This window comes from Thunnus thynnus, chromosome 15, assembly GCF_963924715.1.
Source record: "Thunnus thynnus chromosome 15, fThuThy2.1, whole genome shotgun sequence".
NCBI classification, from domain to species: domain Eukaryota; kingdom Metazoa; phylum Chordata; class Actinopteri; order Scombriformes; family Scombridae; genus Thunnus; species Thunnus thynnus.
In genome coordinates, this window is record NC_089531.1 from 20,289,154 (window position 1) to 20,317,116 (window position 27,963).

Below are 27,963 nucleotides of genomic sequence, written 5' to 3' on the forward strand. Positions count from 1 at the left end.
TTTATTCATCATGTAATAAATCTTTATCATGAACCATCACCCTTTCTGAAAAAATAGTACCATATAGAAAATAAAATTGAATAAAGTGCATTATAGTGCAAATACACATCAGTAACTCCTTTAACTAGAATCAGTATGTAAAACATTACACACAGAGAATCCTCTATTTGCTGTGCAGCTCAGAGCTATATATTGTGGTTATTATTATTATATTGTGGGTGTTTGGTTTAAAATCTTGGGAGACTGATGTCCCGCTCAGATAAACAAAACACCAGTGTTGGTCACTGCTATGATACCAGTCCAATCTACAATCTGTATTTACTCTTTTGACAATATATGTATGACAGGATTTATGAAATGAAATACATTTTATATGCAATGTAGGTTGTTACAGCTACGAAAAAAAGTACATTTCCAGTAAATCCTGCTTGATATGCTACACAATGGTATCCTCTTCCAGACACAATATAACTGTAAGATGTCATTGTCATTCAATATGGGTGGATGTATGTGGTCATGGTTGCCAATATGGGACAAATGTGCTTAAAACCAACCTGTAGAACCTCGACATCTTAGACTGCTGTCATTTAAGTTGTTACTTTGGCATACAAACACATACAGTAGACTTTCTCTGACATTTACAGTATTTTAATTGAATCAACTGTTGTAAGTTCTCAGTCATCCAGCTGGCAGAGGCATGCCACCCCACGGTTAATCCAGTGTTTCTGTGGCTTGTCAGAAGGCAGCTCAATGGGCATGACGTAGTTGGTAGAGTGGCCTGTGGTGGACAAAGTCCCCCGGCGGGCGCTGGTTTTATAAACAGGACAAACATAAATGTTTTCATGTAGAAACTTAGCCATTTCTCCAGGTTTGAGCTTGATGATGGGCAAAGAGTCAAAGAGGATCTTGGGGAGGGACTCTCCAATGACCATGTTCTCCCTGTCCCAGCGTGCCCCCTCCATGAAAAGGCCCCTAACATAAGCTCCATCCTCCGGCTTCTCATCCATATGATTCTCTTCTTTAGTTACCTGGAACACAACTAAGAGAATGAATATCCACAACACAAAATGACTTAATACGATTAATATTCTTTAGAGATTAGTAAAACCACTGAGGAAGGTTAGAAGCACATGCCTCAAATTCAAAGCCAATGTAGTCTATAGGGATGGTGTACTTCCTGGCAAAATTTTGTGACACTCCAGTAAGAAATGATTGGGTGAAGTAGAAGCCAGAGAGCCAGAAGACTGTAGGTGGGCCGTTATCTATCCAATCCTGTCAAAACAGACATCCAAACACATGCACAGTTTTAAGCATATAAAAAAAACATACACTAATTGTTATGTATTCTGTTATTCTCGTCATATTCCCTTCCATATATTCCTTTCATTTTGCCAAGGTTTGTGTCACAATCATAATCATAATTCTTACTTGCAGGAACTGCAGCCTGGCTAAGAGGTCAGTCACGTAGCTCCCCATTGGCTTGAGAGATGGGTACGACTTGGCTGCCCACATAGCTGGCACCTTGCCCACCATTATACTGTTGAAGACGTTCTCAAGTTCAGCCGACATAACGATCTGACCCTTCAAAGCTTTGCGGGTGTTTACCAAGCTGGCACGCACCACATGTGTGAGTCTGACAAGAGGGGAGATAAGTAAAAATATGAATTATAAATCTTTTTTTATATAGACATATTAATGAACATGAGTTACTCATACTTAAAGTTGGTCTTTGCCAACTTGAATATTTGTTATTACCTGTTAAAGCGGATTATTTCCTGCCTCAAAACAGTATTCATAGACTCCTCATACATGACTGGGTATTTATCCATCACCATTTGTAAATCAAAGTCTGGTGGCAGCTTGGAGAGGATGTCCTCTGCAAGCTCGTCCACCACTTCCTACAATACAAACAGAAGACAAGTTTGCATTTAAGACAAGTTTCAAGCCTATAATGTTTCCTTAGAGGGATAAACAGAAGCTGAAACTGTAAAATTAAAGTCTAACTGCTTCAGACGGCAGTGCAAACCTGAGGAGACTTAGCCCCGCCTCCTGTCTGCCTGGGCAAAGTCAGCAGCACCCCATCCAGGAGCTGATTGGTCTCTTGATTATCTTTTGTTATGTCAGCATTGCTATGAAGTCCAAATACGCAAGGATCAGCACAAATTGGTAGACTGCGAATGTAGCTGACATATGTCTGGAATAAAGAAAACAATTTAAGATAAAATTACAACACAAGCACCTTGTAATTATAATCTTCAACACTGTGCTTCGAGACCCAAGATTATCTGGATTATTATAAATATTACACTCTGTGATTAAAATGACTAATCCTACTCTGTTTATTTTAAATGAAAGCAAGTGTTTACTTGGGCTATAAGCCACTTATGCCACAATATGGAAGTCTTACAGCGTAGTGTTAATTAGGAATTGACTGGACCAAAGCTTTGACACTACCTGATAGGGGCCATGAGCTGGGATATAATACAGATCTCCCTCACACAGGTGACAGCACTCCTGCTCTATGACCTCCCAACTGTAGAAGATGGACAGGAGAGACAGCAGCAGACGCCTGTCTTTGTCATCTGTCACCCTGCCACCATAGTTGCACTCACCTGAGAAGAGAATATGAGGGATCATCCAAAAACAAGCATAGGGAAATTCATTTTTGTGGTGCGTATTGAGAGGTTTTGGTAAAATGTTGGATCATGTTAATATAAACATACAGTCCATTTTTTATGTAGAGAGAGAATGAGGACTGAGGACATCACAGTTACACATCACCATGACCCCTACCACAAGAATATTCTGAGTAATCTGATAAATACTGATAATATTGTGTTATGTTTTAATTTCTTAGACCCTAAAAGGACCAAACACAACATAAACTTGGGTTATGTGGCAGGTTATATCAGCTTATATTAGGGGTGACCTACATAGTTAGAAAACCACCTTGCTGTGAATTTAAGTGGTGTAAATTGACTCCCTGTTGAGTTAACATTTCTGAAAACCCCACCTGTAAGATATGTGAGTGCCTCCAGTGGAACTTCATCATACTCATCCAGGAACATCTGGATCTGCCTCATGCTGATCCTGAGATCAGACTCATTAAACTCATAGGGAATGTTCCAACCTAAAGAATGAGTGAATGAGAATGAAAAACAAGAACAGCATTTTTTTAAATTCAAATGATCTAGTATGAAAAAAAGTTTTACAAAAATAGCAGATAAGAACTACAGTTTATTATATATCTCACCCAGAGGTCCAAAATTCCTCCTTTCCTGCACGAGTGCGTGGAAGAAGGTGAGACCAAACAGGAGCTTCTGCCAAATGACCTGTTTCTTGGAGCTGCTGAAGAAGGCAGGATCAGAGATGGGGTGACTCAGGTAGGAGCGCATCAAGTTGGCTCTTATTCCTTTAGGCGGCTCATTAGTCATCTTCAGCCCATTCTGTAGGATGCTGACTGGAAACTTGTCGGATGGATAACTGGTTAACCACAGCCTGGAAAGAAGAGTAAAGTTAAATGCCTTATTCATGTTTCTCATGTAAGAACGTGTTTTAGTGGAGCTCAGTAAGTGCTTGTCTATTACCTAAAGCTAGCGTGTGCAGTCTCTGGAGTGATGGTTTCCTCACAGATCCTCTCAAGGGTGGGCATCCAGCTGGTGGCCAGGTGGCAGTTCTGCAGTACCACCCAGGTGCCCTCTTTGATGGCTCTGTCGATCATCTGAGCTGCTATTGGTCCCTGCCCCTGCCCAAGGGAAATGGTTTGGATCTTACTGCCCCCCATTTCTAGGTCATCAGCAAACTTTAGCAGACCTGTAGAAGCAATGCAATACTGGATTATGTTTTTGTGGCACCCAAAAATAAAATAAGGCAGCCAAGAATGGCCATGCTTGCATTTTTTTTTATGCCGTTATCTCGAAATCATGAGTTAATTATTTCGGTATCTTGGGAAAATGAGCTTTGTTATCTTGAGATAACAAGATAATCGACCTGTCATCACAAGAAAACCAAAGGTCTGACCTTACTACTGTTTGGACTACCAGGCTGAGAGGTCATATTTTCTTGGATGTCTAACACTATTTATTTTCAAGCCATATCCATACATGGGTATGCTGTGTCTACTTGACAACAGAAGAAGGGATGCCTAAATGAGTCATCCATTTAATGTGAACAATAATTCAAAACCTCAGGATATTAAATAAATAAACATAACCTTAACAGTTCACCACATAGTGTACTCCATCAGCTATCATGATGGTTCCATTTACACCACTAACAATTTAGACCTCAATAATAATAATGAAAATATAACAATGCATATTATTTTTTCATGGAGACACACATTAATCTAAGTATTTTGTTAGCATCAGGGATTCTGCTATGTAGTCTGACCTCTGGCTAGGAGAGTGAAGTTAGTGAGATGTGCCACCGCTGAGTGCGTATCTCTTCAAACTTCTTCCATGAGTGCTCTTTTGTGACATCAATTTAGTAATAAGTATTATGAGTGCACTATTATAGATGTAGCATTGGTTCAACATAATGGACAATGCATGGAGGAATGACATGCATTGATTATCTCATTTTCTTGAGATAACAAAATAATTAATTCATGATCTTGAGGTGGCATTAAAAAAAATAATTGTAAGCAGAGCCTTTCTTGGCTTCTGTAATAAGTAGTGTGGGGATATGATGTTTGATTAATCACCTGCAGTTGGATCAGATCCTGGTGACAACACAAAGATGAGAGGAGAGCAGCAGTTGGAGTCTTTGTAACTCCCCGCCAGGTCAAAAGTGGGCGGTTCAATGTAAGCCTGCCCCATGTTATCCACTATGAAATCCTGCACTGCCGGAACCAGTTTATCTGGCCTGAAGCATCTTATCACTATCATTCGGTCCATCCCCATCAAGTTACTCCACCGGTCAGGCAACTGGTCCTTATGTGGCTTTCCTGAATCATAGAGCTTCTTCCATTTGGGAATATTGTCTTGGACATGTTCAAAGAAATCATCCAGGTTTGGAAGTTTGGACGCCCTAACAATCTCCGACCAAGACTTCTCAGACAGCCACTCTGGAGCCGGGTTGGGGTAAGGGTTATCCAATGCAATGCCACCTGTCAGGAGGAAGCGCCAGACTTGGTCATCAACCTGACCCTTACCCTGCATGATGCCAACTGTTAGCAGCAGGGAAAAGAGAAGCTTATCCTTCTCAAAAAGTGAGCGGCACACATTATTGTATATGCTGAGGGTAAAGTGCTCCAAAATGTTGTCGATTCTCTCAGCCAAATCATCACTCTTCAAGCTCTGGGCGATGGAACACAGGTAAAGGTTGATGAACCAGGTGAGGGAGTATTGGTACATAGGTTCAATGTTGGCCAGTTCTGAGATGCAGAAAAACAAAATGGAGGAATGCTCAGCAACAGGACGGTAGCCCATACGAGTGTCATCAATTTCTTTCTCTGTGACGCTGGCAATTTTCTGCTTCTCCGAGATCTCCTCAGAGAGGATTTTGGAGGATGACAAGATTTTAATAGCTGTTTCATCCTCTAGGATGTTTCCCTCAGAGGAGGAGAGCACTTGTAAGATCTTATCTTCAATTTCCTTCAGCTGCTTGTTGTTCGCAGCACTCTCCAGAATGAGCTGGTTCTTCTTTTCTTCTAGCTCAGGTTTTTCTTTGGCTGCTACAAGCCCTAAAAGCTGGTCCTGTAGGCCTTGTGGTGTGATCATAAAGTTCAGCAGACAGACTTTGACAGCCACCTCTGGGAGGTAGTGAGGGTTCCTCAGCCCGGTGGTCATGTAGAATAAAAAGTCTTTAGAATATTCCACAATATTCTCCCCTATTTTCATATACTCTACGCCCTGCTGTTTGAAGGTCTGCTTCAGCAACACAGGCTCAAGTACGGGATCAAGCTCCTCTCCAACATTCTCCAGGAGAACTGGGGTCCCAAACTGGATGGAATTCTCCAAGATTCTCACATAGTTACCATCAGACATTTTGATGACAGCAAGCTTATTAGCCTTCTCCATGTTTTTGATCCACTTGTTGGCTTGACCTTGAGGGTCAATCATAAGGGGCCAACGACGAGAGTTAAATACAATGATGCCATTGTCTGTGGAGAAGGAGTCTACTGGCAGCCCAGCAATCTGCCATGCCCTGATGGCCACTTGGTTACCCAGAGTGTTAGTGAGGGTTAAGTCCTCAGAACAAGGTATTTTCTTCTCCTGGCACAGGATGTGCCATTGTTCCTGGCACTCTACACGGTAATCTACTGTAAATGCCCCAAGGTAAGACACAGTTCCAGAGGAGAGGAGTATGTCACCTGTCAGGTTGGTGTATCTGCAGAGGGAAAATAGAGTGCTAATCTAATTAATATTAAACCTCAAGTACACCACAACACATACCATCACTTATTTCAAACAAATTCCACTCATTATCATCATTAATATAATCATCAGACAATAATTACTGAAATGAAATACTGTATATGTACAATGAAATATATCTACAAATAATTTTGATATACCTAATCCCTAGTTGCCTCGCAGCCTCTGTCCACCTGTCCTTCTCTCCACCCAGTCCTCCTATCAGCTTCTCTGCCCTGATCAGCTTCTGAGAGCACAATTCAATGTTGCTCTCCAACTCTTTCTTCTTGTTAATCATGGCCTCCAAGTCATCATTCAGGCTCTGCAGTCTGTCCTCGACTTCTTTCAGCTCACCTCTCTTCACAGCCAACATTTCCATCTGTACACCTAGCTCATCCTCAGCCAGCTTCAGTCTCTCCTTCTTGGGGGCTACGACTTTGGCTACTCGTTCATACACTTCCATTGCCCGCACCCATTTGCAGAGACCCTCACAAGCTGAGGAGACATTTTTAATAACAGAGGGCTGGAATTCAGGGTTGTCGATGAACTTATCTCTGATTTTCTTGATGTATGGGGCGGGTATGTTGTCCTTGTCATAGGATTTGAGGTTTTCCAAAAACTTCAGGTCTCCAAGGAGCTTCTTAGAGGGACCCCAGAAGTCCTCAACCATCTTGCCTGCAATATAAACACTTCATTATTTGAAAACGTAATACTGTAATCATATTTTATATTGAGCTAAATATTTGTGTGTTTAAAAGCTATGATATAAACCTTTGTCATTGAAATTGATGCCATATAAATATAATTCTGTCAAAGCTATCATCTTACCTGAACCACTAGGATCCGGCTTTCTCTCAGGTTTGATGCCCTTCATGACACAGATGGACTCCATCACTAGTTTGACAAGACCAGGTGGGTTCTGCATAGATTTAACTACTGTAATGTCTGAAGGTTTCAAGGTGTCCAGGGCTGAAAGAGCAGCCTCTAATGCAGGCATTGCCTCTGCCAGGTCTCCCTCACACTCATCCTGAAAAGACAACCAGTACACCACAGTGTCTAAGTATGTAAATGGCTGCAAACCAAAATGCTGCAAATAACTTCTAGAAAGCAATTGAAAGATATATTTTTAAAAAAAAGATTTGAACTCTACATAAATTATGGATATTTTTTCTCCTGAAATACATGTACCTTAATGGCTTGGGCTGCAGCTGCTGCCTCATTAGCGACTTTCTCATCAGCAGACACTAGTTCTTTCTTAGCGTCCACCTCCACTGTTTCCTTCTCTATCTTGACCATCATCTTATCTGTCTCAGCTGAGGTCTGGATGAGCTCTGGCTGCAAGGCTGTCAGCTCCTGCTGCATCACTGACACCTGTAAATATAGTAGGAACTTAGCTGAGGAAGTGCCAGTATCATCCATTTGGTCAGAGAAACAACACTCAAGGTACTATTGCTTGTCACCTGAGATGCCGCAAACTCCAGTTTCTGGAGACCAACGATATAGCGGTTCCGCACATTATCCACTTCACTCCTCTTGAGATTGAGCAGAGTCTTGAAGGTGAGGATGAGTTCAAGGTAAGAGGTGGGCGTGACATAGTTGTGTCTCCTCAGTCTAGAGAAATACCTTTCAGACATCTCCCTGACACTTGTCTGGAAGGTCTTGCACATTTCAACCACCCTGAGATTACAGAAAAGAAGCAACAAACTTTAGGCTTACTATGCAGAGCTCGTCATGATAGTCATACGGCTGGAACAATTACTACTTTCTTGCATTCTTTCTTATGCCCTTACTCAAGTCTGATGTCACTGTCCATTTCCACATCTTCTAGGAACTTGTGAGCTACCATCTCCAGAGCATCATTTGGCCACGCATGGAACCAGTCAATCGTGCAGCAGTTGATAAGGGAAGGGAACATCCTAAGACGATTCCTAAATGCATCACCGATGGGACTCATGGCTGTTGAATATAATGATTCCCAATTAGTACTATTTAGCGATACATAAATCATACAAAAGAACAAAAGTCAGGTAAAGGTGCCCACCTAGCACAATGTGAAGGTTGGCCTTCACGCGGTCAATGAAGAAGTTGTACATTGAGAGTGGAGTTGCGTCAATCTTTTTGCCTTCAATCCGGGCAATACCCTGCGCTTTTTCAATGATGTCAGCACGTTCATCTGCAGCAAAGATATTAGGCACATCACCAGTGTTCAGCAGCATGTTGATGTCTTCCAACATGGCCTCATCTTTAATTTGGCTGTCATTGAACAGGAACACCAGGCTCTTGCCCTCAATGCCTGCTTTAAGCATTATCCGCTTCAGGTCATCACGCCAGTCTGACATGCTGTAGTTCTTTGTCAGCTCAATCTGGAACAGGACATAATCATTGATGAAGGTGCCCAGCTTTGTGGCACTCTGACGCCCTGAGCCACCAATACCGACAAGTAGAAGGTGGCCATTGTCTTGTTTCAGTACACGGCAGATGCGGGAAATGTGCTCGATGGCAAACTTGAACATTACAAGGGACATGGGTGCCTTGCTGCAGCTGTTGTACTCATCCAAATAGAATTCCATCACTTCTTGCAAGGCATGCAAATCTGTGATTTCATCGTAGGCCTTAGTGTCAGAATCAGGCTTGGCATAGTCACCGAAGAACAAGCTTCGAATGGTTTCATCTGCTACCTTGCCATCGGGGCTGAGATGGCTCAGGAGCTACACAAAAATAGAAAAAAAATTAGAAATAAAACACAGGAGCTACAGTCTTAAATCTAGACCACACTTCACCACACAAAACAGCAACTTGTTTAACAGTTTGTTTACTGTTTGTGTTGCAGATCTGACTTTCTGAAAAAAAAAAGCTTGTGACTGCAAGGCTGTTTAGTGGATGACTCTGCTGTTCTTAGATTGGTACTTTCCCACTAGCATATTAATGCAGAAATAGTTATTAAAGAACAAACATCTCCACCCAAATCTACTAAACTGATCTTTTTGCTTTTTTATTAGCTTTTTCCACAAAATTTCAGAGTCAGAGTTTTTGAAATAACATATTATACAAACAGACAGACAGAGGCCATAAACTGTGAAAAGATTTTTGAGTGTGTGTGTGCATCTGTATATGCACTAATCAAACATGTACCTTTTCCACACTCTGCTTAAAGAAGAATGAGGTTCTCTCCTTGACGATGCTGAAGAATGTCTCCTTGTCCTCGTTGTCAATGAGCCGGTCACAGAAAACACGGTAGATCTCATGGATCCACAGGCGGATTAGTTTGTCTCCATCCTGACATAAATGGCAAACATAAACAATGAAAAGATGTTAGAGCATTAACAATTCATTTAAATATTTCATTTTTGCTCCCATGCTTACCTGCATGTGTGTGGGTGGAGCTAGAAGTACACCGCGTATTACTCGAGCAAAGTCCCGCAGGTTGAAGATGTAGTGAGACTTAGATGGGGTGGGGAGGAAGCTGTCCATTGTATCCTTATAGACTGCCATAGTGGCCTGGACCATGATCTTGCCCAACCTAGGACATAAGACAAAATACAGTATGTCTTTCTGCTACAGATAATTTATAGCATTCTACTACTTTATGACAATAAAGTACACATTTGACAAGTTACCTGTAGAAAGAGGCATCAAACCCCTTGCTGAAGTGCCAGTCAGTAATGGAGCTGAATATCTTGGTCAGTGTTTCATCATCAAAGGAATCAATTAAGATGATATTCAAGTGACGGGTGAAGCGGCCTAGCATTTCAAAGATTTTGTCAGTTACAGTAAGCCTTGTAAGTGCAGCTTTCTTAAATTAAGTCACAAATATTAATAAAATTTCAACAATACCTGTAATGTCATTCTTCCCACCACCAGGAGGCCCCATTGCAGACATAAACAGCACATCTGCTATGTTCAGTCTGGAGGTGTCCTTCTTGTCATACCAGTGGTGGTGGTCTATCCACTGTCTTAGCAGCTCAATTGGGGGCTGTGCACCGTAGATTTCCTTAGCAGGCATGTTCAGATCATCTACATAAAAGAGATAATAACCATGAATTTGTACATGAAATAAATGACTTTTAAATACTTCTTAACATGTGACATCAATAATTCACTATCCACACAATAGTATGAGAATATAAAGTATGTGCATCCGTCTTTACCAACATAGACGACACACTTCTTTCCCATAGGAGGTCCGAACACGCCCTTCCTTCTTCGGTCCAGCTTGGCCATGATGATGTCTTGGGTCTGATTTGCTGAGGTGCGGGCTGAGAAGTTGATACAGTTTGGTGTGTAGCGCTCCTTAGGGAGCGTTACCAAGAAGCTTTTGTTGATGACAGATTTGCCTGTGCCAGTGGGCCCTACAAACAGAGTGGGTATTTCATGTGCCAGATAGGTACGTAGGAAAAAAAGCTGACGGGCTGTCTCCATTGTGGGGATGATGAGGTCTGACACCTGGTAGTGAAAAACGTCGTTTCAGAAGACATGGATATTAACAGTGGCATCTTTAGCAGCAGTAACCTGTGATATAACTCACATTGGCTCCAGCTGGGATCATGTTCTCTTCATTTGTGATTGAATCAGTCCACACATTCCACCGCCCTTGCCCATCCTTATGGAAGTAGTAGTCATAGACAGTTCCTGCAAAACAAGTAAGAACACATTATGGATTACTCATGTTAGAAATGATATGATTATTGTGTGTATACACAATAATTGTTCAAAATGTATGACCTCTCTCAGGGAAGATGTTGTTCTTCTTGAGTTTGATACTCTTAGGCCGCGGGTACTCATCATCCATGCCCATGATCAGATTGCGATAGAATACGTCAAACTTCTTACGACTGTCACCAGTTATGGTCCCACCCAGAGTCCATACAGCTGCAAACAGGAACAGGCCCTGCAGCCACATGGTTATTTGCTGGCTGGACATGTTCTGTTCACCACTGGTTACTGACGCAGTAATTTCATCTGGATATAGACAGGGAAGTTACACATGCACTATCAAAATCAAACATGTACTGATTGATCAAATAAATGTATTTTTTACTGACCCATCAGGCAGGTATACAGCTTCATGAGACTATATGCCAAGTGGATGGGAGATGTTTGAACCACAAAGCGACACTCTGTGTCTATAAAATCCAGACAGGGCTGAACTAGCCAATCAAACAGGTCCATTATCTATGGGAAAATGATAAAACAAGCAGAAACAAGACACACATCATATCACAAACACACTGAAGTAGCAAAAACTGCTTATTGCTGTAGATGATCCCATGCAGACAACAAGTTTGTAATCTCACCAGTTCTCTATGTTCAGTGCTCAGGCTTTCAGGCAGTGTATTCATGTAGGAGTCTCTAAGAGGAGACCAGCCAAGCTGCTGAGGTTCCATGTAGATCATACCACACCTTCAGTGATAGATAATACTCAAAGAAGGAGCAACAACTAATCATACAAAATGAAGGCTTCCTATTTACATGCCACAGATGCAGGTTCAGCTTCTGTCTTGGCTGCTTACCTACTGACGGTAGCCGGAGAGGCTTGCTCCAGGTCAGCAGGCTCAAAGATCAGACTCATCTTGGCACTCATTTGGATGATCTCACCACTCATCAGACAAAGCTAATAGAAAACAGAGTGAGTGTCATCAGCATTTGACACCTAGTAGAACTTTTCGGCAGCAGTACAAAATGTAGAAAAAAAAAACAGACAGCGGGGAAGGCATCAAAATGGCCGGTACCTTCTTGTTATCATCCAGCACAGTATTCATGTTCTCAATCCAGACAGCATCAATGGGCCCATCAAAGATGATCCACTGTCTATTTTCTGAGGTAGAGATAGCCTGATCCCTGAATGAGGTGGCCAGGACACCATCAGACCACTCATGGCTGACCGGATCAAAGCAGCCATACAGCTGGCCCATGGTGATGGCCTTGGGATTGATAATGCAATAGTTCACTGCAAACTCTTCCATCAGCTTGGCTGAATGAGGAGAATGACAGAGCATAAACATCTATGCATACTAATAGCAAGAAGTTCAAAATTTTCAGCAAATGATTTCTAATGGCATACTAGGGGTTAATAAATTGACCTGATTACCTTTGTAAAGGTCTCCAAGGGCAGCAGCAAGAACTTTATAGGCAGAAGTTTTTCCTCCTAAAGGGTCTCCTACTATCATAAAACCATGGCGTACCAACATCATCTCATACACCTATTTAGAATGACACAAACAAAATCAGAGTACATTTATGTAGTTGAAGTGTTACAACTAGACAAACAAATGTTATGAGTCTCAAGTATTAGAGATAAACACCCCTCTTTGACTGATACCTGGATAATTTTGCCAATGAACCATGGGACAGGCTGGAGGTTTAGCTTAGCAATGTTGTCATTTAGAGCCTTGAGGAGGAGATCGTAATCTGGTTTGGGTAGAACCACTCCTGGGAATAAATCAGAGATGATGCCCTGTGGGTAGCAGCAGGAGAAGAGGACTAATTAGTAACCAACTGATGCATACGTAGAAACAAACAAACAAACACTAGCCTCAGGTGGATTTGGTAAAAAAAAAAAAAAAAAAAATTCACCTGAAAGAGTGGAACATCCTGTGCTAGAAACTTGGCCATGTTGACGTCCATCAGTGCTCTAAGCAACAGCACGCTCTCGTTCTCCTCAGGGTAGTTCAGTTTCAGATTCCCTGCTGCAGTCAGCACAGACTTCACAGCTCGCATACCATAGTCATAGTGGTGTTGGGAGGACAGCTGCTCAGAGCATAAACGGTAGGTGGCGACAATCTTCTGGGCCAGACTGTGAGTAGAGTTGGAATGAGTGGTCTGGCAATGTGAAAGACATACTCACTAAAAATATTTTGTGCAGGATCTTTTAAACAGTACCTGCGTGATTCAATGAAGCCCATGGAGTACAGTGAGATTTCTCCGATGAGACCATAGTCTGGCACCATCATAGCCACTGTCCGGAAAAGAGCCTACAAGACAGGTATGCTTTGTACACATCTGATTCTAGTACCTAATACTCTACATCATGCTGTTATACTATTTTTCCATTTTTACTATACTACAGTGCCACAGTAATGTACCTTTAGATTGTCGGGCAGCTCGGCCCTGCCAGCGTAACCAGGGTTCATGGTGATGAAGACAGAGCATGTTGGGTTGAGGGACAGCTCTGTCCCCTCAAACAAGAAGGTCTTCAGATTCTTGGCAATGGCCTGTTGTATGCAGAGGATCTGCTGAGCCACCACAGAGAGCACCTCCACCTGCGACACAGACAAACAAACACATGATGAGTAACCAGGTGATCAGATCTGTAAATGAATATGTATTACAATAAGACTGCCTTCAAAGAGACATTCAATGCAGTATGATTTGGAAACAATATAATACTAACCATCATCTGACCATCGTCATCATCATCAATGTCAATTATTCTTATATATCAATTTTAAGATAAGAACACATGTATCACAGCTATTATATAAGGGTGGGACAGGCCCCACCCACTTTTTAAAATTATTTGTTTAGACACCCCCCCTCACTTTAACCATGTTTTTACCATGTTGAAAATCAGTGCATTGGTTTATCCACTCTGCCCTCTTTTCAGAGCGCTGTGTCAGTGCTTCATTATCAAATCAGCTCAGTTTGCTTATTGAGAGAATGCCCAATTCAATGAAAATTTCATACCACGTTTTCTACCTTGCACCCACGCAGATTCTCACATAGCAAACCCAAACATATAGACAGGAGCGCGCCTCTAATGATAGGTAGGAAGAAGGGAAACATGACTGGAAAGATGAAAGTAAGATAGCAAATGAGACTAAAAGAGAAGGAGAGAAAGAAAGGGATGAAATGAAGAGATAAAGAAGGAACAAGTGAAGTAAGCAAGGAAACAAAAAGGGATGAAGGGGATTAATGAAGAAAACAATGAAGGAAGTACAAAGGCAGGGAGGAGCTATAGCTATAAGGTTTTATTTTTTATTATTATCTTTAAATCTTTTAACTGTTGCTGCAGTGCCACCATTACATTAGTTGATACAACTGGGTGCCTGATAATTGTGAGAGGTTATGAAATTTATTAAATAAAAAGCAGCAAAAAGCATCAACCCACTTAAGTCATTGTTGGTAATTAATTGTGTGATTTTTGGGTTCTTTGTGTTGGAATTTAAGATTTGCTATTTGAAATGTTAGCAAATATATATTTTCAGCCACTTGATAGATTTACTCATACACACTCTTCAAGCCTATGACACTTATGAATTCAAGACTATTGCTTTTCATGAAAGGTGGCAGATGGTTGTTATATCGATGCCTTTCGTTATGAAATGTTGCCCTAAATATTTTTGTGGAGTGTTTCTAGGTAGCGTGTGTAAACAAAGCCAATAAGATAACTGGCATACAACATAATCTAAGTTTGAGACACAGGCCTCAGGTCCTGGTGATTCTTCATAGTAGTAGAAATGACCGGAAGATGAATTTAGCTTATTGGAGAATACATAGGGACACTTTGACTGCAGTTGTCTTCTCCACTTAACTCATAGATTTGCTAACATTAAAGAAATTAATTTAAGAAAAATAGCAATTGCATGCAAGCATAAAGAGATCCTCATGTTTAAATAAACAATGAGTGGTTATTATTAAAGACGGGTCTGAATTAGTCATCAAATCAATTTCTGTACCTTTAGCTTTTTAATATCTTCAAATATGTGATCTAGGGCCAACCACTTTCTCTGGATGAAATTACAAAATGTATCCATTATTTTTCTCATTCTAGTACAGTCAGAAATGACATCTACTCTGTTAAACTAATTTAAAGTGTATCAAAATAATCCAATCAATTTGACATGAAAGCAAAAGGAGCATCTCTACACCCTGCTGAGCTGCAAATGATCTAAATTTGGCTAGGTTTATGGGTTGGAAGAAAACAGATTTTGCTCATATGTGGCTATGCAAATTCATTTCCAAAGCTGTAATGACCCTCAGGTCTTATTCTTTTATCTGAAAGGACAATCTGATCAGTCAGGATCAAAGTAGAACTCTTTTCCTCTTTGGTCTGACAATTTCATCTTAAACATTTTTCATTAATACTAAATTAATAATATTTTTTGTCATTAATGTTAAATGTGTAGGATTTAGTGGAATCTAGCGTTGAGGTTGCAAATTGCAAAAATAGACTTTATATAAAGATGGATGTCATGACAGCTCCCCAAAAGTGAAGCCAAAACATCTTGATCACCCCCTAGTGGCTGGCTACAGTATAGGTCATAAGTCCTGCCCTCTCCATGTTAGTGGATGGGATATGAGCCAAACTAAAAAAGTACACGTCAAACAAGTTTTTCCCAAAGATGGTTTCTGTCATTTCAGGTAGTTCTTATCATGCTGATGCTTGTCCAAGTGCTCATTTTCTGATAAGTTTATTTTTAATTAGTTATTTGATGATACAGAAAGGGGGTCTGACGTCATGACTGACAGCTGTGACAGCCGCTGTCAAACCTCCGTCAGGGGGCGGAGCATGTTCCGCGGGCCGTCATCCTGCCACCCGACTCTACTGTGCAGATTCTGGCTCTAAATGACTTCACACAAGCAAGATGGCAGCTCCCGGAAAGGAGATAATTTGGCTTCACTTTTGCATAGCGGTAGGAAGTGGAGACATGACGTCTATATTTATATACAATCTATGATTGCAAACAACTGAATACCCTTCCCCATCCAAGTGTGTAGGACAACCTACAGTAGCCGTGAAACTCACAAATAATGCAAAAGGCCCTCTCTAGAGCCAGTGTTTGGTTTGACAGTACAACATGGCGGGCTTCATGGGAGGGGATCCCCTATATGTAGATATAAAGGGCTCATTCCAAGGTAATGAAAACACAATGATTCTTATTTTCAGGTGATTTTACACTAATGAAAACATACTCATGAATATTATATTCAATTTCTGCCAGTAGATCCCACTAAATCTTACAGACTGGTCCTTTAAGCTACTGCTCAGCTCTTTGTTTACTTTGGAGGTACATTTAGTTAGAATAGATAAGCTATGTGGGTAATGCTCACCTCAATACGATTGAACTCATCAAAGCAGGCCCAAGCTCCAGACTGAGCCAGTCCTTTGAAGAACTTACTCATGGCCTTGTAGTCCAGACCATCGGAGCAGTTGAAAACCACACACTAGGAACAAAAACAGCTTTAACATCAATATTAAGAAAATAAAAATATTTTATGTTTTACTGACAGTTTTAGTGTACCTGTTTAGCTAAAGCTTTAGCCAGATCTTTTGTGGTCTCAGTCTTGCCAGTTCCTGCAGGACCCTCAGGAGCTCCCCCCAAGTTCAACTTCAAAGCCCCCATTAGAGTTCTGGTGTAGAATAAAGTCATTTGACCGAATGATACTATGAAAGAACCTCACATCTTTCTTAAACATTTGAATTAACCTTAGAAGTTACAGTATGTTAAAATCTGCTAAATTTTTACCATGACATTGAATTTTACAACTTTCAATCCATCACGAAAAGGACAAGGGATCAATCACACTGTAGTTTACCTGTAGCAGCGGTCAGTAAGTGGTGTGATGACCAGACGGGGGGAATTGCCCAGATACTCATAGCCATATTTCAAGCAGGTGGTGATCATGCGCAACATCACGTCTCCACCCTCCCAGAAGTAACGCAGCTGAGAAATCCATGCAAAGTCATTCAGCGAGGAGATGCGGTCCTCTGCCAGTTTTGCCACAACATCTCGTGCTAGGAGAGGAAATAAGCATCACCTTTTCTGCACACTAGATTTATTCAATGGAACACATTTAATCCCCTTATTTAACCTATGAGACAATTTGGACATTACCATGAACATCTATAACAGTAAGAGCACCAAGGGTCATCCTTGCCCCTCCTGGCAGCTTCCCACGAACCAACTCCACAATGTCAGAAATCTGGGCATTACACTGCTCTACATAGGCCTTTGAGTACAATGGAGAATCAGTCCATAGGTTAGAATAAAGTGTAATAATTATGTAATTTGTGGGCATAGAAGTTCTCTTTCTATGTGGAAGTTAGCAGTGGGTGTACTGGTGAGTTTAAACTGACAGGCAGGGAGTTGGTCTGGATGGCTTCAGACACTTCACTTGTCCAAAAGATGGAGGAAGCACAAATGACAACTTGGCCAGGCCATTGCAACACCCACTTCTTCCTGGGCAACTACAGGAAAAATATTAATTATATTAAAAGCAAAGCTGGGAGGCTTATCTGAGCAAGGATAAATGGTATTGATACAATTTACATAACTATTCTTTTTAATACTGCTTAGAAGAACAAAAAATCTCATAATAAAATGAAATCTTCCTATTAACCACAATTATTAGCTAAAACTTGCCTCCATCTGGTGTCAGTCAACTTTAATTGATTCATTACTATGGTTACAATTTGACCCATGCAATATCATTTTTGCTGTGCTACTTTTAATATTTATAATTTAATATATACAGTATAATCTTCAGCAATTCCCTGACCTTCCAATTATTATATTACAGAAATACCTCAGCATATTGAATCACTCCTTGATGGATGACATGTTGGACACTCTTTAGCATTAGGTTCTCCACTTGCAGCAGCCATTTCTCCACCATACCCTAAAAATCACATGGTAATAGCCGACCACAGTGCGAATAAAATACATTTGATTGAAAGCCTTTTATATTTTATATTCAAGTAAAAATAACCAAATAAAACAGAAATGTAAATATAAAAAGTTAAATATTACCACATAAAAAGAGATGGGATACATACATATTCATCCATTTCATATAAAACACAACACAATTTATATCATCGCTGTCTGCTCTATACCTTTGCTTGGGCTGGATAGATCTTTTCTGTGAAGGGCACAGTCTCCTTCTCAGAGCTGATCATGCCAATGATCGCCATGTCCTCAGTGAACTCCAATTTGGCGATACCCTCGAAGCACTTCTTTAGGTGGGGCTGCACACACAGGGGGTCTTTGGTCTGTGAAAGGATCTCCAGAAGCTCGTCGTTTGACAGGAAGAAGAACCTAGTTAGATGATGAAGATGATGAGGAGTGAGGAAACTGAAACAAGCGCTAGACAAGACAAAAGAATGTTAATATAAGTGTTCATAATGTTGTTTGTAGTTGTAGCTGAAATGAAAGCACCATGGTCATCATGTAATTTGAACCATGAGAGTAGTAGATCTTTAACATCCCCATGGGGTAATTTGTTTTACAGATAGAGGTCAAAATAGTCAAAACTATAAGTATTACTATTAGAACTAATAGTAGTAGTCAAAACCTTGGAAAATAGAGCCTCTTCTTTTCCAGGTAGGTATTGAGGCCTTTCTGGATGTCGTCCAGGAACACATTGGACTCCTGCAGCCGTTCCAGCATGTTGGGCTGGCCTGTAGCCACCAGCACACGTGTATCTTTCACCTGGACCAATTCAATCACACAAAAGTCAAAGCAAAGTGTGTGAGATCCATTTACCCAAACTAAAACAGGAGGCTGTGCATCATGAGGATCTTACCGCCTTGGCAATGATATCCTTCCAGTAGCTGTCCACAATGGCAAATTTGCGTCCCTCCTCAGGCATCTGGGCAATGATATCTTCCGAGCTGAAGATAGGTTCAAGGTAGAGCCATGTAGCCTGACATTTCAACATGGAGTCTAGGATGTCCTGCATGCTCACCAACTTGTCCTCCCATTGCTAAGGAGAAAAATAAGGGTGATAATAAAAAGCTAGCATAGTATCTTATAGAAGCAGCATTTCTACAGTTTAGTTTACAAAACGCCACTCCAATCCAACAAAAGCAAACATCATATCCAGAATAAATGAGTTAAAAATAAGAAAACACAAACACAAAGTCAAAAATTACAAGTAGTACTGGGCAGGTGGGTGAATGGGACTTATTGGGTGTATCCCCTTTTTTCTTTTTCCTTTCTCTTCCTTTTCTCTCTCTCCCTTTTATTTTACACCATTTTTGGTAACGTTATGGCTCCAGACAAAGCCACTATCATTGGTGGGTGAGGTGACACAGCTGATGTTGTGTTTAAGCAGATCAAGTAATTTTGTTACATGTTCTGGCATGTAATAGTGCTTGCATGGCCTGCTTAGACCAAATCTTATTTCAAACACAAAAACAAAGAGTTATTTTAGTTGGCAGAGGCTCACACACAGACTTCTACATACTCTGTACTACATAGTCTTTCTTTCCTTTCCATATGTTCTTGAAGCCAAGTTCAGTATGGCTATGTGTAATATTAATACCAGTTGACCTACACAGCAAAGGCTTCATCCCTTTACTAAACCAAAAAATGATTCTTGACGTTGTGTCTTACCTTACATTCAGTCTCTATTGGCTTAATGAAAGGGGAACCTCGCATCGTCTGTACTTTAATAATATGATCATCCAGAAGCACCTGGATGTCATCAACTGCTGATACAATGTTGGTATCCTATGATAAAAAAGGAGTGGATTTAATAGAAGTTGATTTCAATCTTCTGCATGAAAATTAATGGCCAGTGTGAGTGACAGGTGAACAACATGCTAATTTCAAAAATTCAAGTCAAAATGACAATTTTTGATCAGATTGTTTTATTTCTGTTGTGAAAAGTACCGTGTATGATTGTATATGTGTGTTTAACGTACAGTATCTCTATATGGTGTAAAAGAGAACCGGAGTTCAGTCCATTCATTTTTCATCTTCTCCATGGATTTTTCCAGGGAGTACTCTTTACTGGCAGATGCTCCAATGTCTTCCAACCTAGTTGCAAAGCCATTACTTTCTAATCACATTGCATAAGATTGCTCACAACTCAACAAATGGGCGATTAATATAAAATTGGTGTCAGTTTTTCTTACATGCCAGGGTCTTCTTCATGGTGCATTCATTTTGCTCTGTACATACAGTATATTCCAATATGCTGTAATGCAAGTAAAATGTCTTACTTATCAGAGAACTTGGAGAGTCCCAGGTCCAACATGTTCAGCAGTGAGCTGTTCACATCTGGCTTGACTTCAAAGCCCACAATTCTGCTAATCTGTAGACAAAAGCATCATCAATTATTCACATTGGCTTCATGGATCACAGGAGTGGCAGGACACTTCTTACAAAGTGAAGCTGACACCAGATTTCTATCAGTGTCAGCTGATATGAGGAAGCTAAAAAATTGACCTTCTCCCAGTGGCGGTCTTTGATGCCTGGGTTACAGATAGTTGTCAGGATGGGTAGATGCTGCTTGAATTGGTCTATCTTGCTCTTGAAGCTTTTGGCCACACGGCAAGGCCCAGGAAGATTTGACAAAGACTTGGTCAGTTTATGCATGGTCCTCCACATGATGTCTAGCTCATCGGAAATTTTCTCAGCATCCAAGTGCAGGAAAGGACCTAGGAGTTAAATAAGAAAGGAAGAACACCAATGTGAATACAACTGAATACAACTCTTGCTTTGTGTAATTAGCACATTTTTTATAAGATGAAAAATTAATGGACTGAACTCTGGTTTTCTTTTTTAATGGATATATATGTCCCCAGTGAGTGTTGCCTACCATTCAGCCAGACTTCTGACATGCTCTGAAAGTTGAGTGCTGTGTTCCATAGCTGGTCATATGGCTGTTTGTCAGCTAACAGAGTTTGCAGCATGGGGAACTGACTCTGACCCTTCTCCAGCAAAGTCTGCTCTTTGTTGATGTTCTGTGGTAAACAACAACAGTCAGTTTTCCATCTACCATCTGAAATTCGACTTTCTAGATTTTAAAATCATAATGATAACCACATGTGCATTTGTGATTATCACCCTGACCAGAGTGCAGTTTCTCTTACCTCCAGTTCAGTGACAGCATCCTCCAGGTTGGCAGTGATCTGAGCGAGATTTCCCACGTTGGTCTTCATCTCCTCAATACCCATCATTTCCTTCTTCTTGAAGGCTTGTATGTCCTTGTCGACATCCTGCAGCCTCTGTTCAAAGTCTGTTATCCTGCGATGGTTAAATGGAGATATAGCAGTTATCATCTCAGCTACTGACTTTCAGGTGCTACAATTTCTTTAGTAGGTCATGGAAAGCTGACTATAGCCAAATCTACTGAACAGATCAGTTAGTGGAAGATGTATCGGTTCTTAAATATGCCAGTAATTTTCAGCATACTGTAAAAAGGAGGTGAGGCAACATTGACTGTAAGAACATGGATATAATATCCAATAGTGTGACATTGCCCATTGGTTTTTGGATGGTTTGTTCTCAAGTCTAAATTTGAACTGAAATTTTGAGCCAGAAAATTCTAATGTCCGGGATTGGGTGGTGCCTGGGTGAAGCTGAGGAGGGACAACAACTGTATGTTTATTCTGTAACCTTGTTTGGAGATAGTCCTCAGCCTGTTCTCTCATGGTGGCCAGACGAGTCTTACTGTCGTCAAGCTCAATAAGGATGTCATTGGGCCACTGGAAAACACGGGAGTTCAGCCTCAAATCATCAGCTGGAGGAAGAAGAAAGAAAACAAAAGATTGATAATCAATTGCGTTATTCTAATGACATATAACTACATAGTTAGGTCAAAAGGATAAAGGAAAATTGAAAGATACATGTTATCTTTGTCATTTCTTTGGACTGTTACTGATATGTTTCACATACAGGGCAGAGTGGCATAGTCCAGGAGGAAGCTGAGACGGTACGTTGCTTCATCAATCTCATCTAACAGCTTGTGAATGGTCACCTCACTGGTCTGTTTAATGTACTGGTTGAGAGCCACCAACTCCTCTGTAGTTTCTGGTGTGCCTCTGATGGTATTCGTAATCTCCTCATACTTCTGACAGATCCTGGGGGGAAAAAACATCTTGTAGTTGACATTCTCTCTCTTAAAATTCATGTCAACACAAAATCCATTTGCTGTTTAAAGTACACAAAGACAAGGAATTAGACGCTTGACAGTGCTGTTTAAATCAGGAAAGTTTAGGGAGACAGAGATTTTTTTCTCACCTCTGGTTGAGCTCTCGATTTTCCTCCACTTCAAACATGATGATCTGGTCTTTCAGCTTCTCGGCGTGGTCACACAAGTCATCATTCAGCTCGCCGGCATACAGACAAAACATGGACAGGGGCACCGTAACGTGCAGTGAGGCAATCTCCTTCCACAAGTGATTAATACTCTCGATTTTCTGAGGATTCAGAGACAGAGAGAGAGAAATGATATTTCAGTTAGCACTTAAGTATCATTTGACAAAACATTAATAGCAAAGCGAGAAGGCTTTATTTACCTTGGTAAATCCCTCCAACGAGTGTTTCTCCTTAAGGAATGCTATGATGTCCTGCTTTGCTGTATTGTCCAGTAGATTGCTGTATTTTTGATATACCTTCAAATATCTGAATGATGAGATGTGGTATTATAGTTACTGGTAGTCCCTTTACACTTGCTATTCCATCAAAAACATTGAGAGGCACATAAAAACAATTGATTTGACATTACTTTTCAGGGCCCACAGTGTTCTTGTGGAAAATGTCCTTAGCTTTGCTGATTATGTTTGCAACCAGCGACTCATCAGGACCGACTGTACGTAGGTACAAATTCTCGATATCGGGAAAGAGATAACATTCCACCTGGCCAGAAAAGCATGATAGTCACATATTATATACATGTTTGTTGTATAAAACAATGAAACACAGACTGAATTCTGTAATATAAGATAGATAACAATTAAAGTAATTGTCATCTAAAATAATAAATAGTATTTAAAGTTTGTGGTGCTGACGGTATAATGTACCCTTGGGAGTTCTTCAGCACTCTTGATAATTTCCATGAAGGCTCCATGGATGAGCTCCCAACATTCCTGGAGGCTCGGACTAAAGTCAATGTGAGGCTCATTCTCTTGTAGCTTAACCAGCAGCACCTGAGACTGAACATACTTCATCTCATCAAACACCTCACCAAAGTCATTGCCTTCCTAAAGGACACAGAACAGAGGATGATTATGATGATTCACAGTTCATTCAGTGATACTTCTGAAGCCTGAAAAGAGTCACAGTCAGTTTTGGAATACCAGAATGACTCTTTAGTGAATAAATAGTTGCAAGAGTATGTTTGGGTGTCCCGGCTGCATAATTGAAAGGACTATCTTAACATGGTGAGAGGAAATTAACATTTTTGTCCAAACCTCATGTATAGTGAAGAAATATAACAGGTCCTGTAATGATTCTATGACCAGGCTTCGGAGCTGCAATGACATGAGAGCAGCCACACAGTTGAAGAACTCCTGGACACCAACTGGAGCCACCTCTTCACTTTCGGGTATGAGGTGCAACCACAAGTCCTCAAAGTTGTCAAAGAGTAATGCACAGTGAGGCAGCCATCTGAAAGAAGAAGATGATGGTGATAAGTGCCCTATAAAGGCAAAAGGTTTTTACTATTTGTAATGTGTTTAATATCAAAGCATAAAAAGAACTTAAAGTTCATATCAACAATCACTTATGTACAGGGACTTGGGTGCATCGATTTTCTGACACTACCCCCTAGAGACACATATTGTTATCTGGATGGAGTACGGCTGGTGTGGGAAACTGGGTTATAGCAGACTAATAGAATAATGGTATCCAAGCGGGTGCAAATTATGAACGTGAAAATAAACAAACAGCTGCCAATTTCTACAAATTACAATGGCTCATATTTCAACCATGCAGCCAGATATCCTACATGGCAGCTACATACTCTAACAGGCTATACAACAAGTGCGCAACAAAGGATGCGATGGAATTCTAAAGTGAGGTGGCGTGTAAAACAATCCCCTGAAAGGCAGCGTGACATAGGTCTGACAAAGTGGACAAGGTGGAAACATGAGCCTGCATCTACAACAGGATTAGCTCTCCTGGTTGTGTACCTACTGCAGACCTACAAGCCAATGGGAGGAAACACTACAATGATTAAGTCTGGAAATAAGCTTATGGTCTCACTGACAGACGAGATGTATAGATGTCTGGCACACTGGCATTACTCACTTTTGGACCAGTTCATCTCTGATTGCTTGGCACTGTCTCTGTACAAACTCCTCAAACTCAGATGGCAGGAGGGGGAGGCTGGTGGAGAAAAGGTCCTCTAGTTGCACAAATCTCAAAGATGAGAAGCTGAAACAACATAAAAGAAGAAGTTCAATTCACATATTTTCCCGTTTCACTTAAAGTTGCATTATACTTTTAATCAGCACATTGTTTTGTTTGTCTAAAATTCAAGCTAATGGTTGTACTAAGTTCCTGTTTAGTGGTTGTATTTGACACCACATCTCTTGTGTCAAGGGACAGGCATAAGCTCAAGTGGTCAGACTGTCAAGGAATGTGAGCAGTATTAGCTGGGATGAGTGTGCATTTCCTGTGCCCTCGTTACGGTAGTTTACAATGACAGTTACTTCACCAAATATACCCCATCTGTTAACATTTATATCCATGTCATTCATTCACAAGTAAAATATAATTTAACTTATAATTTAACTAACCCTAACCCTGGGTGGACATTATATTACATTTCTGTATTACCTGTTTAGCCAGACATCCTGCAGCAGGACCATAATGTAACTGACGGTAAACAGATGTTGGCTTTGCCACGTCTGGGCCTCCCTGTAAGTAGCAGCCCAGGGCACCGGTGCACGGATCACCCTCCTGGGAAAGGGCACAGGAATGCTGGATATAGACAGTCGCTGGCGCTCAGACAGGTCCATAAGAATGTAGTCCACTGGCAGGGAACATGGAAAACAAAACAGATTGACAGAATGCTGCAAGGGAGACGTTTCATTAGGAAAATATGAACCCATACCGTCTTATGTAGGAAAAAAACATACTGTTCTTTGTTTCAATGATGCAACAAAATGTCCTAGCCAATATATATAAAAGTGTGTTTGTTTTGGTCAAATAGTCTATAAAATCAATGTTAAAGTGATACTGGCTTATGCCTAGGATGACTTAATAAAGCAATACTGCCATTAAAGAATCACTTATTGGTTTATACCTATACTCTTCTTGAGACTGAAGTTATAATCTCTTTTGACCTCCTCTTCCATGTTAGCCCTCATAATCTGGATGTCTTTACTACAATCCTCAGTGTTGGGAGGCAGCAGGCACATGATGTTCATCATCTGCTGACATGGCTGGGGGGCCAGAACAGAGGTGGGGACTCCAGTGGTGATGTAATACATATACCTCTGTGTGAGTAAATTTAAGATCAACAACATGTCAGAAAAAAAGAGACTCCGAAGATTTTTTTCAGCAACTGACTAGTTCATTACTGAATTAATGGAAACGTGCCTCCAGGTCTTTCTCAGTAGGTTCGTTCTGAGTTGCCCTCATTTTCTCCTCTTTGCTGTGTATGATGTCCAATTGCTCTTTAGGACTCATAGGCCTGCTGCTGGGAGTGGGGCGGTTTCTAGGTCTAGACTTTGGCTGAGGTGACACTGATGCACAAGACGATATATCCCTGGGAAAGCATAACAGAATCGGATCAAGTGCTTCAAGAAAAACAACATCATAAAAGATACCATAAGCTAGTGCTGAAATGTTTTGCTTCCAGGGTATAATTACCTTCTCCTTAGTGTAATTGCTTGTCTCCTTCCAGGTGGGGTAGGCGCTTAAAGCTTCATTAAGATCAAATATATTTCCTAATAAGTTTCCAGAGTGGTCTTAAGAGTTCACATCAGCTATTAAAGTAAAGAAAGTTACAATCTTAGATAGCTTCAGGGAGGCTTCCCTTAGTCACATGTACCAGGGTTTGATATGAAAGGGACTTGAAAGGATACAAGGCCCTGCTGGTTTTGCCAGGGATTGACGGAAAGTCTGTCGTCTGTGCTGGAGTTTATTAATTTTAAGATCCTGAGCCTGGGGTCTGTAGTTGTTTCCAATAGACTCACTGGGAGTGCGATGGTGATGTTGCTCTTTAAAAGGTACTGCCAATGTCCATGAATTGCTTTGGAGGATGGGTGGGTAATGACTGTGCCTCAAGACTATCTGAGGTAATACAACAGCTTAAATGTTAGAGGTTAGATAGTAGCACAAAGGTCACAAGTGTTAAACTTGGCAAGGATTTGAGGAAAACTGGCTTTTCTTAAGCACAAATTCAGTTGTGATACATAGCTTGATATTCTTACTTGATACAGTTCTGAGGGTTCTGCATTACATGTCTTGGGCAAAGGTGGGGGAACAGGATATCCTCTGCTTTGACTCATATTGTAGATAGAGTCATCTTCCATCTGTAGTTCAGACAAAAACACAGAGGACTGCACGGGGGTGGGGTGGGTGGGTTATTTAAGTGCCTAAATATTTATATACATAATATATATTATTTTTATTCTCAAGATGATGTTATAAAGTAACCACCATGATTTGCATGCATGCACTTTTACTAGCTTTAAATTTAAAGTTAGTAAAAATGTATACCACAGTTTTCAGTGTAAAAATAGTCTTTACAAATAATTTTCAGAATCAATCATCAATTTAATTGCACGTAAGCTATAAGGGAAAAAAAATGAAAAAAACCCAAAACAAAGATAGCTAATTAAAAAGTTTAATATATGTATTCAGCCAAATGAGGGTGATTGTATAATTAAAATGTAGCTAACGTTAGCTTCATAAATAAAAGTCGATCCTCAAACATGTTAGTTACCTGCTTCAGCCGGTCCATCTTGTTCAACTTTCTACCAGTGACAGGAAAGAAAACACAAATAACTTGATGTGAATAACGTTACATGAAGACGTGTAGAAATTTTATCAGTGTGACAGTTTCTAAAGAGCAAACAAACACCGGTAAACTCACCTGTAACGTCAACGTTAATATCAGTTAACGCTACCCACTATCTGTCGCTATAAACGTTATGCCGGCGGCATTTCACTCATTGCTGAGAGGGAATGAATCTATTTCCCCGTCATTTGCAGCTTTGTTAATCTATCACTAACCTACTGTACAAAAAACAGAAGTACTTTAAGCTAGTGAGAGTTTAGTTTTGCCCTGTCACTGCTCTGACTGAGCAGATAAGTCATCACGTTGCTGTAAACTGAAACAGTGTTGATCCCATCCGGGAAGGTCTCCATGGTAACACACCACCTTGTTAATTTCAGAAAAGTTCAACTATGTGGTGGGCGGTGCCCTTTGCTGTTTATACACACAGGAGATGTACACAAATATCTGTGTGTACTAAGGTCGCAATCACAGTACCACCACTCATATACTGTTATAATGCCACATTTGTTAAAATTATTGTTGGGTTGGGTTGGTGGGTTGTCCTTAGCGTTTACCTGGCAGCGTCACCACCCAGCAGGTTTATTGTGCCCTCTGCTGGCAGCCTCCCTGCCTCTCAGGGTGCCTTCAGGTCAGATTGTGGGTTTCTGATTGCTGAAGCAAACCGTCTAACCCTAAATATGCATTTTCATGGGGAAAAAATCAGGGTAGGATGCTTGCGGGATGACCTATGATTGTGTTCTCAAAACGAATAAAACATAGTTAATGAATACATAAAACACACAGACTTTTTAAATTTAAAATACACTTTACTGAAGCCTGTATTAAAAGAGTCTAGGGTCTGTGCTGCCCTCAGATAGTTGGGAAGGCTGATCCACAAGCCTGGTGCAGCAGAGCAGAAGGC

At 40.7% G+C, this 27,963-nt stretch overlaps 1 protein-coding gene across 2 annotated transcripts; it reads right to left on the reverse strand.

Moving 5' to 3' along the window:
* On the reverse strand, nt 1–27,555 carry dnah3 (dynein axonemal heavy chain 3). Of its 2 annotated transcripts, none has more exons than XM_067611272.1 (63): nt 27,138–27,555; nt 26,988–27,018; nt 26,473–26,574; nt 26,125–26,332; nt 25,910–25,955; nt 25,637–25,805; nt 25,341–25,533; nt 24,872–25,067; nt 24,341–24,466; nt 23,503–23,698; nt 23,113–23,292; nt 22,818–22,948; nt 22,609–22,714; nt 22,331–22,509; nt 21,986–22,170; nt 21,707–21,830; nt 21,181–21,334; nt 20,907–21,051; nt 20,534–20,745; nt 20,308–20,399; nt 20,008–20,122; nt 19,697–19,813; nt 18,885–19,064; nt 18,654–18,790; nt 18,196–18,397; nt 17,886–17,978; nt 17,437–17,547; nt 17,195–17,309; nt 16,896–17,094; nt 16,601–16,709; nt 16,410–16,523; nt 13,442–13,618; nt 13,239–13,330; nt 12,933–13,152; nt 12,679–12,813; nt 12,448–12,559; nt 12,089–12,330; nt 11,870–11,970; nt 11,654–11,759; nt 11,402–11,531; nt 11,082–11,318; nt 10,885–10,988; nt 10,508–10,802; nt 10,194–10,373; nt 9,977–10,100; nt 9,723–9,879; nt 9,492–9,635; nt 8,401–9,067; nt 8,150–8,315; nt 7,820–8,036; nt 7,548–7,730; nt 7,188–7,386; nt 6,521–7,034; nt 4,706–6,333; nt 3,588–3,813; nt 3,254–3,498; nt 3,014–3,130; nt 2,455–2,612; nt 2,027–2,194; nt 1,756–1,898; nt 1,429–1,633; nt 1,135–1,272; nt 1–1,028 (listed from the first exon to the last, which is right to left on the reverse strand). In XM_067611272.1, the coding sequence occupies exons 2-63, from the start codon at nt 27,003–27,005 to the stop codon at nt 675–677; spliced, it is 12,138 nt and encodes a 4,045-aa protein (XP_067467373.1). In that variant the 5' UTR covers nt 27,006–27,018; nt 27,138–27,555; the 3' UTR covers nt 1–674. The 2 variants fall into 2 exon arrangements, with proteins under 2 accessions (XP_067467373.1, XP_067467372.1); XM_067611271.1 differs by having other exon boundaries at nt 26,473–26,601.
* Between the last annotated feature and the right edge of the window lie 408 nt (nt 27,556–27,963).